This window comes from Xenia sp. Carnegie-2017, unplaced genomic scaffold (genome assembly GCF_021976095.1).
Source record: "Xenia sp. Carnegie-2017 unplaced genomic scaffold, XeniaSp_v1 HiC_scaffold_23, whole genome shotgun sequence".
NCBI classification, from domain to species: Eukaryota; Metazoa; Cnidaria; class Anthozoa; order Malacalcyonacea; family Xeniidae; genus Xenia; species Xenia sp. Carnegie-2017.
The window spans coordinates 14429798-14444346 of record NW_025813486.1 but is presented as its reverse complement, the minus strand read 5'-3'; the positions used below and the strand labels follow the sequence as shown (position 1 = coordinate 14444346).

The 14549-nt window shown below is 34.1% G+C and overlaps 2 protein-coding genes and 1 long non-coding RNA gene across 3 annotated transcripts; 1 reads left to right on the top strand and 2 right to left on the bottom strand.

Moving 5' to 3' along the window:
• Positions 1-3048: 3048 nt before the first annotated feature.
• LOC124448416 lies at positions 3049-3681 on the top strand. The gene is made up of 2 exons (XR_006949053.1): positions 3049-3206; positions 3401-3681. It is a non-coding gene; the product is annotated as an uncharacterized LOC124448416 (long non-coding RNA).
• Positions 3682-3906: 225 nt separating this feature from the next.
• LOC124449193 lies at positions 3907-4609 on the bottom strand. The gene is made up of 3 exons (XM_047000138.1): positions 4473-4609; positions 4171-4368; positions 3907-4040 (listed from the first exon to the last, which is right to left on the bottom strand). Exons 1-3 carry the CDS (start codon positions 4546-4548, stop codon positions 3907-3909), a joined length of 408 nt encoding a protein of 135 aa, XP_046856094.1. The 5' UTR covers positions 4549-4609.
• On the bottom strand, positions 4603-6331 carry LOC124448414. Its single transcript, XM_046999432.1, is given in 6 exon segments — positions 4603-4857; positions 4974-5222; positions 5339-5525; positions 5611-5805; positions 5884-6002; positions 6005-6331. Coding segments are annotated over 6 exon segments (1158 nt in total). The 5' UTR covers positions 6252-6331; the 3' UTR covers positions 4603-4696.
• Between the last annotated feature and the right edge of the window lie 8218 nt (positions 6332-14549).

The window sequence follows — 14549 nt, the reverse complement described above, 5'->3', positions numbered from 1 at the left end:
TATGTATTTCAATAAGCATGTTTCCCTCTCCTTTGATTATCTTATCCTTGCATTCTTATTCAGAATTTCTTCTTTTTGTTGTCCTTCCATTCTTCTTATCGTCTTATCCTTCTATTACTTACACTAATTCATAAGTATTACACTTTTATTCAAAATGAGTTTTCTCTCCACCCTTTCCCCCCCTTAAAATCTCATATCCTAAAGAGACCCATACTTGTGCTTGAAAAAGCTTCAACGAACTAGATAAAAATTATGGTAGCATATGATATGTAATACCAAAACTGTTTGTTAATGTCCTTTTTCAATTAACAATTCATGCAACAGGGAAAGAAGAGCAGTAAGAAGAACGGAAAGCAGAACAGAAAGAACAAGAAGTGTCTTCAGGAATTTACATAAAAAGAGCGACAAAAACACACTTAAATAAATGTGTGTATGACAAAAAACATGCATATGCTGCTTCTGCGGCAAGCTTAAATTAAAGATCAGCCGTCATTTTCAAATACACCACAAGGACAAAAAAGAAGTGAAAAGGGCTCTTTCATTTCCAGAGAATTCAACAGAAAGAGAGAATATCCTTGCAGAACTGCGAGGCCACAGTGATTTCCATCACAATCAATTCGTTAACACAACATGAGAGGGTAAAACAATTGTGGTGACACCAGGCCAAATTGATATTTCAACTGCAGAGTTGTATACACCATGTTTAAAATGTCTGGCATATACAATAAAGAAAGACCTTTGGAAGCATGATCGATAAGGCACCTGCCAAAAGTGCAAGAGAAGGCTACTGAAATTTCCAACATGTTTCAGTTGCAAGAGCTGCAATAGCTTTATCAAGATCAGGAATACTGGGATTTGAAGCAAAAATATTTGTAAATTCGGCTTTAATGGATAAAGCATTCGAAATTGCCAATAATTAATTGGGTAAAGGTGCATTTAGAGGACAAATTTATGTAAGGGGTAAAAGAACAGGTCAAAAGGGAGGAATTATAGGATTGTTACCATTATTAGGGAAAATGTTTTAAGTCATTAAAAAAAACATTGTTTATGTAAAAAATATTTTATTCAATAAAAATATTATTTAAACATAGTCATAAACAATTTGGTTTTATGAAATTTATTAAGAGTGACGTTTCATCTTTACTCAAAACATCTTCAGACTAATTAGGAAGTTAACAAGAATAGAGATATATATAGAGCTATTTACATAGTTTGAGGTATAAGATTACTGTGAATGTGTAAGTGTGATGTGATGTTTGGGTGAGGTGTTGCGAGTAGAAAAGCTTAAGAGGGATGGAGCTGCCTTGGGTGTTAAGTGAAGGTTTAAGTTTGGAGATGAGGAGGCTTTCGTGGATCATGAGGTGGAATGTGTCGGAGCAGGATGAGATGATTTTAAAATTGTCTGGCGAAGCAGGGTGGTTGGAGGAGTTATGAGAAAGAATACTTGACATTAATGGGTTAGTATAGCGTTTTCCAGTCAAAGGAGAGATCCCCAAGTGTTCCGAGATTCTGGTGTGTAAATGGCGTGGGGTTTAACCCACATACGACGCGGAACAGCATTGACACGTGTATAAATAAACAACACTAGATCTTAGAGACTTGGGAATTTTATACTTAACTGGAAAAAATGAAGAGACTCATGTGGGGTACGAAAGATGAATCTGACATTAAGATGAGGGAAAGCAGCGTTGTAGAGACGATTGATTTGTGTGCCGATTTGTAACGAGTGACAGCTGGTAAATGGGAGACAGAAATACACTATTTTGTTAGGGGCACTAAGGACAGCTGGTTTCTGTTGGAATTGGGTAGCTCAACAGTTAGAACGGCATACTAGTATCCCGAAGGTGCGAGTTCAAATCTCGTCCAAGTCACATGTTTTTCATGTGCATATAAAACTGTGTTAGGATTAATATATTATATATGTGGTCTCACTGTAGAAAAAAGTTTTCTGGATGAGTTATCAATCATTTTAAATATCTTGTTTCTTGAACGAAAGCTTGCAGATGGAATGTATTTGGTTTGTTTATTCAGAGTTTTTACAGTCAGAACTTACGGTAAAGCAAGAATTGAACACACATTGCATATGGCATTCCAGAGACAACTTGATTTTGGGTGTACCTGATGAACGTTTTTTCTGCCTAAAAGCACTGGACATAGGAACTGTCCAATCACTGCTTCTGATAACGATGTTTGTGGTATATTGAACCAGAGATACGTATACACAGAATCAGAATTGGCATTGGATGAAAATTATATAGAATTGAAGGATTACTTAAAGTGCCCCTGTCAAAAAAATGAAACTCAAACATATGAATCTTTGTAATATGTACATAATGAAAATGGAAATCAGAATTAAATTCAAACGATTTTGCCGAGTTATTGCGGTATGAATTGCAAAATTTTCAAATTTTAACGGCAAAAGTTTTTTAAAATCGCGAAGTCGGAAACCTGGTAACTAATACGTCACAGTAGGAACCGGTTCGCATCTCAGCTTGTTTACAAATAGTAAAAATTATTGTACAAAGGTCGATATTTACAATCAAAACTCGCTCAATTTTTCTAATAATGTCCTCATCGAACTCAGACACGGAAAGTACTAGCTACCAAACAGACGACTCTGATTGGAATTATTATCCCGGGATATTCGATATAAAAGACAAGTGAAGCGTCCGCTACTAAAGACGACAAAGCACAGATGACAACGCAGACGTTGGCCCATACAGCAATGAACCAGTTGCTGATGAAGAATGGCTTTCTAACTACCGTGGAAGAAAACAAAAATATGATGACCGTTTGAAAGAACTTCAACGTAGACTTGACGGCGAAGAGAAATATGACCAATGGTAATTATTTGATGGTTTTGTAATATAATTCATCGGGATTTCTTTTAAATGAAATTTACAGTACAGAGCTTCTTTATTAAGTTTTGAAAATAACGTTTTAAGGTGTAAATGTGGCAATTGTCGAGTTGAGCTTCTTCACAATGTTAAAGAGTGTCAGTGTTGCACGGAAATAGAAGAGTGCGAATAAGCACTGAATAGCGAACTCGTTTTGCAAGAGCTCAACACTGAGAATCCTCAGACTTGCATTGTCAACCATCCTGGTTTTCATAGCCTGTGCTTAGACAAGTGGTCACTTCGTCTAGCAGCTGCAAAGTTACGTACTAAGAAAAAGCAGGAGTATCGTCAAACAAGCACAGAAGATAAGTAAGTGCATTATTACTTTGAGAGAAAGACAATGTGTCATTTATGTTTCTGTTCTCGTTTCTGTTCATATTCTTAACTCTAAAAATATTAAGATACAATCATACACTACAATTCAAAAAGAGTTATATATAAACTAAAATACCACCTGTTTTTTGGCCACTTCAATGTATTAAAATTGCATTTTTAATTTGTAGATTTTTTCGAAATACGTCTTATAGAAGTTTTATGTGGTTAGTTTTTGGACATATGGGAAATAAAAGGTATCCCTTACCGGCATGTGCATATGACAAAATAAGACGGCAGTTCCAACCAGCTGACAATGTCGATTTTGTAGGATTTGTGGAAGAGGAAATCTCTTGAAAATTTTCAACTGTTGTATTTAGGGTTTGTGGGATTAACTTCAAATTATAACAAAAACTATATTTATATGTAATATGATTGTTTGATTATGTAATATGATTGTTTGATCTTGTTATAATCTCGTTTGTTCTAACTCTGTTGTCACTCTGTTGCATCTAATCTGACTCTCTTGTTTTTGGGACAGTCCTTTATTTTGCTATGTCCTGCCATTAAATTTCTGCAGACAGAACACCTTGGTTTTGCTCTGTTGGCAGATGATTTGCCACCCTTTGCTGCCTTTTCTTGAGTAAGGACTACTGAAACTAAAATTTCATTATACGATAAGTCAATCAAGAAGATATTAATCCAAATGACAGTCCTTTATTTTGCTATGTCCTGCCATTAAATTTCTGCAGACAGAACACCTTGGTTTTGCTCTGTTGGCAGATGATTTGCCACCCTTTGCTGCCTTTTCTTGAGTAAGGACTACTGAAACTAAAATTTCATTATACGATAAGTCAATCAAGAAGATATTAATCCAAATGACGAAAGAGTTTGGTGTTACATACACATTGAAGAAAAAAGAAGGATAAGATTAACTTAATTTTAGATTATTATTATGCACCTGGTGTTGTTGGAGGCATATCTTCAACAACAATGGTTTTTCTGGCATTTCTCTTCATCACAGCTATTTCTCTTCTCTCTTTTTCAAGCATGGTGTTCATGGGAGCAGGTGCCATCTTATTCAGCTGTTCATAAGCTATCTTAAGACTGCCATTTTGAGATGCTCTCACATATGTCTGGTAGATCTCATCAACATAATCTAACATTATAATGTCATATTTATTGAAATCATTGCAAGAAGAAATTCACTCTTGCTAGAAAAATTTGAACATTTGACATTCATGCCACTATAACATTACTTACCAAAGTTTTGTTTTTCTTTTATATCTCGAACTGTGGCTTCACCCCCTTTAAACTTTGGATATGATATCTTGATCATTGGTGTGCCATCTTTATTTAATTTTGTTTTGCGGGACAAATTTGCATTAAAGTGAATAGCAGTTAGGATGTGCCTAATATGAGGTAGATGTGTCTTAGAAAATTAGCAAACCACTGACAATCAACATTTGTTGTTTTGACATAATAACCTACCTGCAATATATACCAGAAAATGAATATGCATTCATCTTTGGTGAGAACTGGTTTATGGTTGAGTGGAATCCTTCCAAACAACTAGTTTGCTCCAAAGGAGAAGCTTGCTTAAAGCCCTTTACAAAGGACTGGCTTAGCTTTATGTAAGCTGGAGAATCTAAGTGAATGTAAAAAATAAGCTTTCTCTAAAGTAATAGTGCAGGGGTTTTTTGGAACAAAATGGACAGGTTAATTTAGATGAAGCTGTAAACAATGAAATCAACCAACACATACCAAGAAGAATCCACTTTCTTGGAGTCAGTTCACCATGAGCACATTTATCATACAATGGATCATCTAATCCATCATTCTTGTCAATGACATGACTCAGGAATGACTTGAATTTTGCAAGTATAACCATACCATTTCCTGAATGTGTTGATGTAGCACTCCAATAAAAATGATTAATGCACGGCTTTACCCATTCGGCCAGTTCTTCACAATCTGCCTCTTTTGCAAGTTTGTTCAATACCTTGTGTAACTCTTGTAATAAAAGTATGTGAAAACTGTTTAATACTTTGGGTTGATTCTGTCGATATGCTATATGTGTATTGGATACTGATAGAAACTTGATTTGCATTCATTTAACAACAACTTACTTTTTTTCAAGTGCCATAGGTCAAAATAGTGGGTAATTCTTGGTTGTTTCTCTCTCATGTATTTAGCAATGGTTTGATGCCTGTCTGACACCATTGTGGAAATGTTCAGACCATCATCCAACAAAAAATTCAAACACCTCTGAAAACCTTCGAATTCCATTCCTGTGCTGCTTCCAACCTCATTTCTCTACAATTAAGGAAGAGACACAATCAGCATAACTTTTGAATGACAGTCACATTGCTTGAGGTTGAATTTTAAAATTTGTTTATACCTGGATCAAACTAAAATTGATTATTTCAGCTGAAGTACAACAAAATATGGTATAAGCACCATATTTTGCACTATGACCCATGCTGTCATGTCGTGCGTCACCAGAAATGGTAATTGATTCCAGAGCCTGTAATCTATCAAGAATCTTTCTTTGATAGTCTTTCCAGTGAAGAAAGATTGTCGGAAGCACCATTTTCTTAAGTAAGAATAAGAAATACTATCAAATTCTTCGAACAAAGAACGGTCCAAGTATTTTTAATGCAAAAGAACGTACCACTTGGTGTCTATAGAAAGACTCATTAGATATTGTAGCAAGCCCCATGTGTCGAAACATGTTGATCACTTTGGTGGAAGATCCTCCAGAAACAAGTATGGCAAAACTTAAAAGGAAGCTGCATTTACTTTTGTGTTTGGCAAAAGTGGCTGACTTTTCCAGATGTTATTCCTTTTATCGCACGCGGGGTTTCCACAGGTTGTTTTGACAACAACTAGTGTACCATCTGTTACCATTTCTACGAGCGGGTTATCTGCCTTGCAAACATGGCAAAATTTAAACAGTAACATCAACTGGGATTGGAAAACAATGTATTTTTCTTCCTTCCATATGTTTTCTCTAGGATTCCTAAACGAAGATAGAGTCATACGGGTGCCATCAAGACATAGAATGATTCACAATTAGATAGCATTTACAAACAAGTCAAATATTTTACCTTCTGCATTCATCTTCTAATTCATCAAATTCCGATCTTCCCAATTCAGCCTCGTCTTCGAAATATTATACGGGTTTCCCCTGTAGTGAAAACACGAAACGTGTGCAGTACTTATGTGCCAAACACGATACCTTTAGAACGTTTGGCTTTCACTAATTCATCGTATTTTGCTTTCAGAGCTACATATTTGTTCCATGTTTTCCTTTTCTCTTTCAGTAGGTACGCACAACCAACACAACCAACACAACCATCTGTCTGAGTCAAAGCGCTGTTTGTCTAAAAGAAAAAGTCTTTCTTAAAATGTATGCATAATGTCAGTAGGGGTCAAAATATGTTTTGACAGAAAAGCTCACGAATGGCAAGTCAAATTGTAAGATCGCTCTCATAGGCGTACGGGCACATATTTTTAGGGGGAGCTGGTAGTAAACTGTAGTAAGTATCTTGCCAGAATATCATGTAAATGCTTGCCCGAATACACAGAAGGTTGCAGTGCTCGCTCTATACTTAGTGGCGAAGCTGGTTGAGATAACAAGGTCATGCTCATACGCTAGTGCACAGCACGAGGCGCCACCATGGTTGGCGCCGAGAAAAATTTTGAAAATTAAATGCCTTAAACTCCCGGAAAACGCTTTTTTTGGTTTTTATTTACGAAGCTATAACATGGAACGTCACGCCACGTACAACCGTTTAAATTTATTTTTCAAATATCCTTCAGTCTTGGACTGTTTCGCCCTATGTCAGGGCTCATCAGCATGCCTAGGAAACACACAACACATCCACTCTGGAAGTATAAAAATGTGATTCTGACATAGACAGCCCTCATTAGAGCCTTTTTAATGAGCAGTCTGGTTTTAAGGCGCCAGATTCTCGCCTCACACCTCAGTTGAAAAGAGGAATTTGGTTAGAAATGGGAGACCATCTGGGACATTTTTTAAAGAATGAAAATGCTCAATTCTCATCTTATCCCGGTCTTTTTCCAACCCTTTAAAACCATTTCACAATTTTTCCAGAAAAGTTTAACCTTTATCGAGCACATTTTTTAAGCGCAGTTTATTTGGTTTAGTGATTATTGCTGATCTGCTTCAGAGGAGACAAATGGTTGTATCAAGTGCAATAACTAATTATCAAAAACATACATTTTCAAAGATTTGTTTTTGGTTTGCTTAAAGCGGCATTAGAGAGTGAAAAATGAGCCATGCAGACTCATTTGTATGAAAAATTCAGTCTGCGAGGTTTTTTAATAAACTTATCCAGCATGGCTGGATGTAATTGCTTTTGATCGTCTTTTGCTTTTAAAATATCTTTATGAATTGAAATTCTGCATAATGAGCCAAGGCGTTCATCTCCCATTGAATTCCTTAAAAAAGTTTTCACCCTATTTAAACATGAAAACGATCTTTCAGCTGAAGCACTAGAAATGGCAATAACAGCGTTAAGTTTCAATAATTTAACAAATTCGGGTATACACTGGTGAATACCAATGTGATAAATGTATTTCAATAATTCCATGGAGTTATCTTTTAAAAAATCTTTATCTTGGTACACAAAAAAAAGTTGACTTCGAAGCCTAGGTATATTAAAGAGAGGACCATATTTTGCTGATAGTTGATGAATTTTTTCATTAGGAATTGCTGTTTTCCACTGCACAAAAAGTTTAGGATTGACTAAGTCAAGAAATGAAAAGCTCTCTGCATCCGTGAATCTTTCCTTAAGCACATTTGTTACACAATCAATGACTTTGTAATAGAGCTGTTTAAAATTTATATTTATCTCAGATTTTCGAGATGGAGGACCAGTTTTACGTTCAGTTGCAGAATAACAAATTTCAAAAGCTGTTTCATTGCGGAGGGAAATTAGAAAATTACCAAATTCTTCAATTTTTCTCATGCCAAATGCATAATCAGTAGACCTATTTTGTAGAATATCATATAAAATGGCTGATCTCTCCAAGATTTGGTAGTAAAGTAGTAAAAGGAAACAAAAAAGAAATGATTCAAGGTAGTGGAGGAGGCCATCAGTACGTGTACTTGTTTCATCAGTCCATTTCCAAGGATTTTCACTGATCTCTGTAAAAGCTTTTACTAGTGTATCATAATTATTAAAAATAGTAGACACAGCTCGAGATTTGAAATACCACCTAGTTTCCCCTGGAGCAGGTATATCAACCCCATGAGATTTCAAATGGGATTTTCTTTCAGGACTGGAATTTGTAAAGGTGGAAAATGCAGAAACATTAGCAAAAAATATTTTCACCTCTTTAATTTTCAAAGCAGATTGACATAAAACCAAATTAAGCCTATGTGCTGCACAATGAAAAAAATAAGCATAGGGGTACACCTGTCTTAAAATTGCCTGTAAACCATTTAGATGACCACTCATCGCAGATGCCCCATCATAAGTCTGCATCACTAATTTAGGTATTACAGCCTCTCCATATCTCTCTAAGATGCCTTTAACTATATCACTAATACCTTGTGCACTTCGGTCGGTACTAACATTTCTAAATTTTAAAAATCTTTCCACAATTTCACTCCCTTTATCTAGTCGAATAATGGCACTGAGTTGTGCTTTTGCTGTAACATCAGTTGTTTTATCAACTTGAATGCTAAAAAACTGACATTCTTTCATTTCATCATCAATCTCATCCTGAATGACTGAGTCAATACACTCAATTAACCCTGGAGGGCCCAAAATTTGCTTACGTGAGAAAAAAATTTTTTATCAGTCAAGAACACTTACTATGGGCCGGTTAAACATAACAGAGGTCTTCTTTAAGAATTTCGTGCAATCCGAACAAATTGGGCAAATGGGTCATATGTGACCCATTGGGCCTTCGTGGGTGTTAAGTAATACAATACACTAACAACAAAATAATGACTGTTTATTAAAATTGTAACCGTTTATAAAAAAAAGAACTATGATAAAACTGTATGTGTCTGGTAAAATATATAAATGGGTAATTTAAAAAAGATTTGAACATGGCAAAAACTATTTTACATGATATACCTTATAACAATTTCGGCGTTCATTGAAACATAGTGGAATGTTGCATTTTTCACAGTATGTATCCGTTTTTATCGTTTTGCATACAGCACATCTACGTCTTTTTTTCCCCTTATATGGCCAATGTGCAACTTGGTCATATCGTACGTCCTGACATGGTTCTACTCTTACCACCTTTGGGGTACACTTCTCCTCAGATGGTCTACCACGTTTTTTGCTGGTTCCAACGTCCGTCAAACCTTGTGCAACCATTGCCTGGAATTCACGGAGCTTCAGCACGTCACTCCCTGTCACTTTCAACAGCTCACAATCGCGCTGGTAAATGAGCCATGCGTTTATCATACCAAGAGTGATGAAATGCCAAAACAGAATCATGTACCATCTGCGTGATCTGAGTGACAACTTGCACTTGGAAATATGACAATCTAACATGTCTACGCCGCCCATATAATTGTTATACTCTTTGATCACATAAGGTCGGTTCACTGGAATGTATGCTTTAGTACTTTTATCCCAACGACGAGCTTGGTCAATTGGTTCAGCGCCAGCATAGTTGGATAACATGGTGACTGCCCTGGTATCAAGCCACCTGAGGCAGACGATATTTCTGGTGGATTCAACTCTAACATCGTAGGAGCCTCTGCCATTTCGACTGAGATCTTTTTCTGGTAAAAGCTTGGATTTCAGAGCTTTGCCCAAACAGTTTTGCCTCACTGTTCCAGCGTATAAAAATCCATCTGCTGAAAGCTTCTCAATCAGCTTGATAGAGGTGAAAAGTTGTCAGCATATATTTTATACTGAGCATGTTTTTCTAGAGTTTCGCACAATTTCAAAACAGCTGAGCCACCAACACCATATTCACTCTTTTCTCCCCTCAACTCTTCCTTGGTAGACTTCAAAGTCATGTAGCAAGCCACTCGGTGAGCACCTACACCAAACCTTGAATCCCCAGGGATGGGGTTTGCCTTTACATACTGACTAATGTTGCCAAACTTGCCTTTTATGGAATCATCATTTCATCAATTGACTGATGCTGAATTGAATGACTTGAAGGCATTGCATGCGAAACATTTCCAAGAATGGTTAAACTTTCCAAAGCTTGTTTTTCTTCTCGTCATCAGTAACAATTTCATTATCCACAAAATGAATTGTACCCAAAAGCAGCTTGAACCTGTTCCTGCTCATAATATCAGCAACTGCTGGGTATCTAGTTCCATTTTCCCAATACATTTTGTAAGATGGCATTTCAGCAAGACCCATTTGACCCAGCTGAAACCCCAGTAAAAACTCCACCTTCATCCACTTTCTCTGTACCTTGCAGTCTACCTTGCAAACGACAGTCAAAAGCAGAATCCAATTTTCCAAAGCATTTTAGTAATTCTCTATAATTACCCTGGTTAAGACTAGCCCTGCTCTCATCATGTGCTCTAAATGCTAATTCCTGTTTGGCAAGATATAAAACTGCCTCCCCAATATTTTTTAGCATCTCTCTGTTTTGCCTTACCTCCTCATTGTGCCTCTCTACTGCTTCTCGCTGAGCTCTCGAAAACAAAACATCAACACTCTCTCTTGAATCAAATAACCTCCACTGTTTGTATGCCTCCATGTGAGATTTTGTTTTCTTGTGTTTTATGCTGTCATTACTAAAACTATGCATGTTATGATAGCCTGTTGAAGCCCATGGAGACTTTCTAGGGGAAGAATGAAACAAAAGACATGGCCAGCAAAACAATCTATTCTTCCTCACACTACCACACAGCCAGTCCTTGTTCGAATACCAACTTTCTTGAAAGCTCCTATCATTCGTCTTTAGTGGAAGCTTCCGTATCGGCCTTGACATGCGAGCTATTTGTTTCTGCTCACTAATATTTCGTGAGGAAAACGATCTCTCTACCAGCTCTGCTACTATATCCTGACCATCAAAGGGGGAAAAATAAATTGTCGATTGATTTTGCTCAATTCCTTCCTTGACCGAAATAAACAATCGAAGTAATTATATGATCGTATAATAGCGTATCGTCAAAACAATCAAACTCCTGCGATGAGTTCATGGCATGACTTCCGCATGACTTTTGGCGGAAGTAGCCTAATTTGGCCAATCAAAGAAGCGTATTTTCGAAGGAAGTCATGCTCTCAAGTGGAAAGCAGGAGTTTCAAACGTCATCAACAAGCAACGCATCCAGCGCTCAGGTGGCTAAGGTTTTCCCTAATTGCGGCTTTTTTGCGTAACACAACGCGTAGTCCAAAAACTCAAGCGCATTTCTAAAAATTATATTGTTGACTTTTTATCAAAGAATAACGAATTGACAATTACTGATCAAAAAAAGTTTATAACTTTATTTTAAAATATAAATTATATCTCAGAGACTATCTCATTGAGTTTATCTTCATTAACAGTTTTATCCTCATTATAACATTCTGAAGGAATACCACAATTTTCTTGTTTCATTTTCATAAAGTTATTTACAAATTCCCCAAAAATTTTACCCTTATTTTTATAATGATAAATTTCATATATTTTAATTATTCTTATACCCACATTCAATACCTTTATTTATTTCAACACTAGTCCACGTACTGTGTGGTAAAAGTGTAGTAGGGGGTAATATACAACATTTAATTAACCCAAACACACTAGCGACATCAATATTTAAACATTCTTCCTCTAAATGTATTTCAGGATGATTTAGAGGATATTTATACTTTTTTTGAACATATGGATATAATGACGTAAATTCAATATATTTAACCTTTTCATTTTCCTTCACTTCCTAATATAAACATGAAGGTGATGTTCTACCACCATACAATGCATCACGTGGATGCAACGGTAACACATTAAAAAATTCCTCTTTCCTATTTTGTATTTCCCTAATATTTTTATCTTTTAAATATTTACATTCCCACATTTCGACTACATTATAATTATTTTCAATTAATTATTTTGATAAGTGTTTTGTTTGCATACTTAAAAAATACATTTTTTCTTTATTTAATGTATTATAATCATCATTATTAAAACATTTATTACAACCATGGAAGAAACATCTGTGAAATTGATATACAGTATTGTTTTCTTCACAATAACCATCAACAAATCTACCTAAAATTTTTCTTTCTCCATTAATGGATAGTTTGTATTCTAAAGTGTAATCCATTTCATCTAATTCTGATTTAACTGCACTTAACCCACATAATGCTATTAAACTTTGCATGGTATTACCCCTGTACCCAAATGATGGAATTTGTGCAATTTTATCATCTTGTAAATAATTACTTTCAAATATTTTTAGTATTAAACCAGTAATTGTTATGCATGTTGTATCGTAAAAAGGTAAAATATTTGTAATGTTGTAGATTATATTTAAAAATTTTATACATCCAAGTCTTAGTATATTAACATCATTACTACAATAATAATAAATTGCATCTCGAAATATATATTCTTTTTCACATTGTTCGTCATACCATGTGTTAAAATCATTTGTTTCACTTTCTGAAATATCAAAGTATTTTTTATCAATCATATTTCCCCTATATGTCAGATCAAAAAATTTGTATGGATGATATCCTTTTACAATATTATCAATTTCGAGTGATTCTGGAAACTTTGCTAATTTTATGGACAAAAATGAATAACTATCAATAATTTGCAGATTAATTTCATTTATTTTTAAAGATAAAATTTTATTTCCATTCATAACAGTTTCCAGAATTAAATTTTTTTCTGTCAATAAGTATTTTAATAAAAATATTTTGTCAAATCTAGCACCATTATGTGCAATCCAAACAGAATTTTTTTGTTCTAACATAAACAGTACTAATCGTGATGTTACATCATCATTATTACAATCAAAGACAAATTGACGATAACCACAAAAGTCAACGGGATCAATTGATAAATCAGTAATATAATCCATATCGGGTAAAAAGTACTCAAAATTTTTATTAAAAGGAATTTTCTTGCATTTCGGACATACTTTTTGAAAAACACAATAGAATGGTATCATTAAATTATTTTCATCTCTTTTTGTTTCAAAATCAAAGAAAAATAATGTTGGTGTAGACTTATACTTATTAAATTCTAAGGGTTTGATATGGAATTTATGCTGTTTATCCCAATATTTTCTACAATGAGCACAATATATTTTTTGACAATCATGAAAAACAACCTTATTTTTTTTAACAAAGAAAAATTTTGGAACAATTTTATTGCATGTGAAGCAAAAAACAAAATGTGTAAAAGAAAAAGGAAAAGGAAAAATTCTTGTATAAGAGGATCAATAAAAAAATTAAACAAAAGGGTAGTGGATATTTAAAGACAATGATGAATGAAAATAGAAAAAATAGAAAATTTGTATTTAATTAATTCCATTATAAGTTGAAAAAAATAAATCATATCTATCAAGGGCATTTTTTTTAAAATAAATAAAATATCGTTACAAGTTGAAGTATGAAAATTAGGATCTCTATCAAAGCTTAAGCCCAATTGTTCAAATGTTAAATAACTAAGTGTTGTTAATGCAAAATTAGGTTTTCCTAATTGTTTACATTTTATAACTAGTAAAGTTATAAAATCATGAAACAATATGTTACAATATTTACATGATAATTAATGTCGTGCATAATGCATATAAATTTCATTTTCGATTAAAAAATTATAAATTACATCTTTATTTACATTATTTCAATTGTATTGAAAATTTTTTTACAAGATATATAAATTTTTACATCACTAACATATTCAAAAAATATCTGTATAACCCATTACACTCTAAACCTAAATGAAAAATATCTTTTTTTACAATCTGAGAATCATGCAAATAAATGTTGATATAATCATATAAAATTTTATTTGTTTTATCTACATTAAAATAATGATACCTGCAACAAAAATTTTCATTAAATAATATTTTTTATGTTGCATATAAACTTTGGGTAGCCAATAAGTTGAAATTAAATAAAGATGCTCAGTGTTTTCATTCTCCCAACAATATATTATCCCTACTGTTCCATACAAAAATTCAATAAAATCTACATTTTTGAAGATGATATTTAATTTTTTATAGTTTGAAAAAGATTTAAAATAAATTGAATGTTTTAAATCTTCTACAGTTGGCTTAATTTTCAACACTTTCATTTTCGATGGAGGTTTTTTCATTTTTAATAAATAACTGCCTACAAAATGCAACGGGTATAAAAAAGGATGTCCAGGATATTCCCTCAA

Excerpts from the sequence above, each read along its gene's own strand:
- LOC124449193 (XM_047000138.1), bottom strand. The coding sequence starts at position 4,548 with ATGATCAAGATATCATATCCAAAGTTTAAAGGGGGTGAAGCCACAGTT. Across the intron at positions 4,369-4,472 it reads AAAAGAAAAACAAAACTTTG|ATTATGTTGATGAGATCTAC; the intron begins GTAAGTAATGTT and ends TTATAATGTTAG. Across the intron at positions 4,041-4,170 it reads TATGCCTCCAACAACACCAG|TTTCAGTAGTCCTTACTCAA; the intron begins GTGCATAATAAT and ends ATGAAATTTTAG.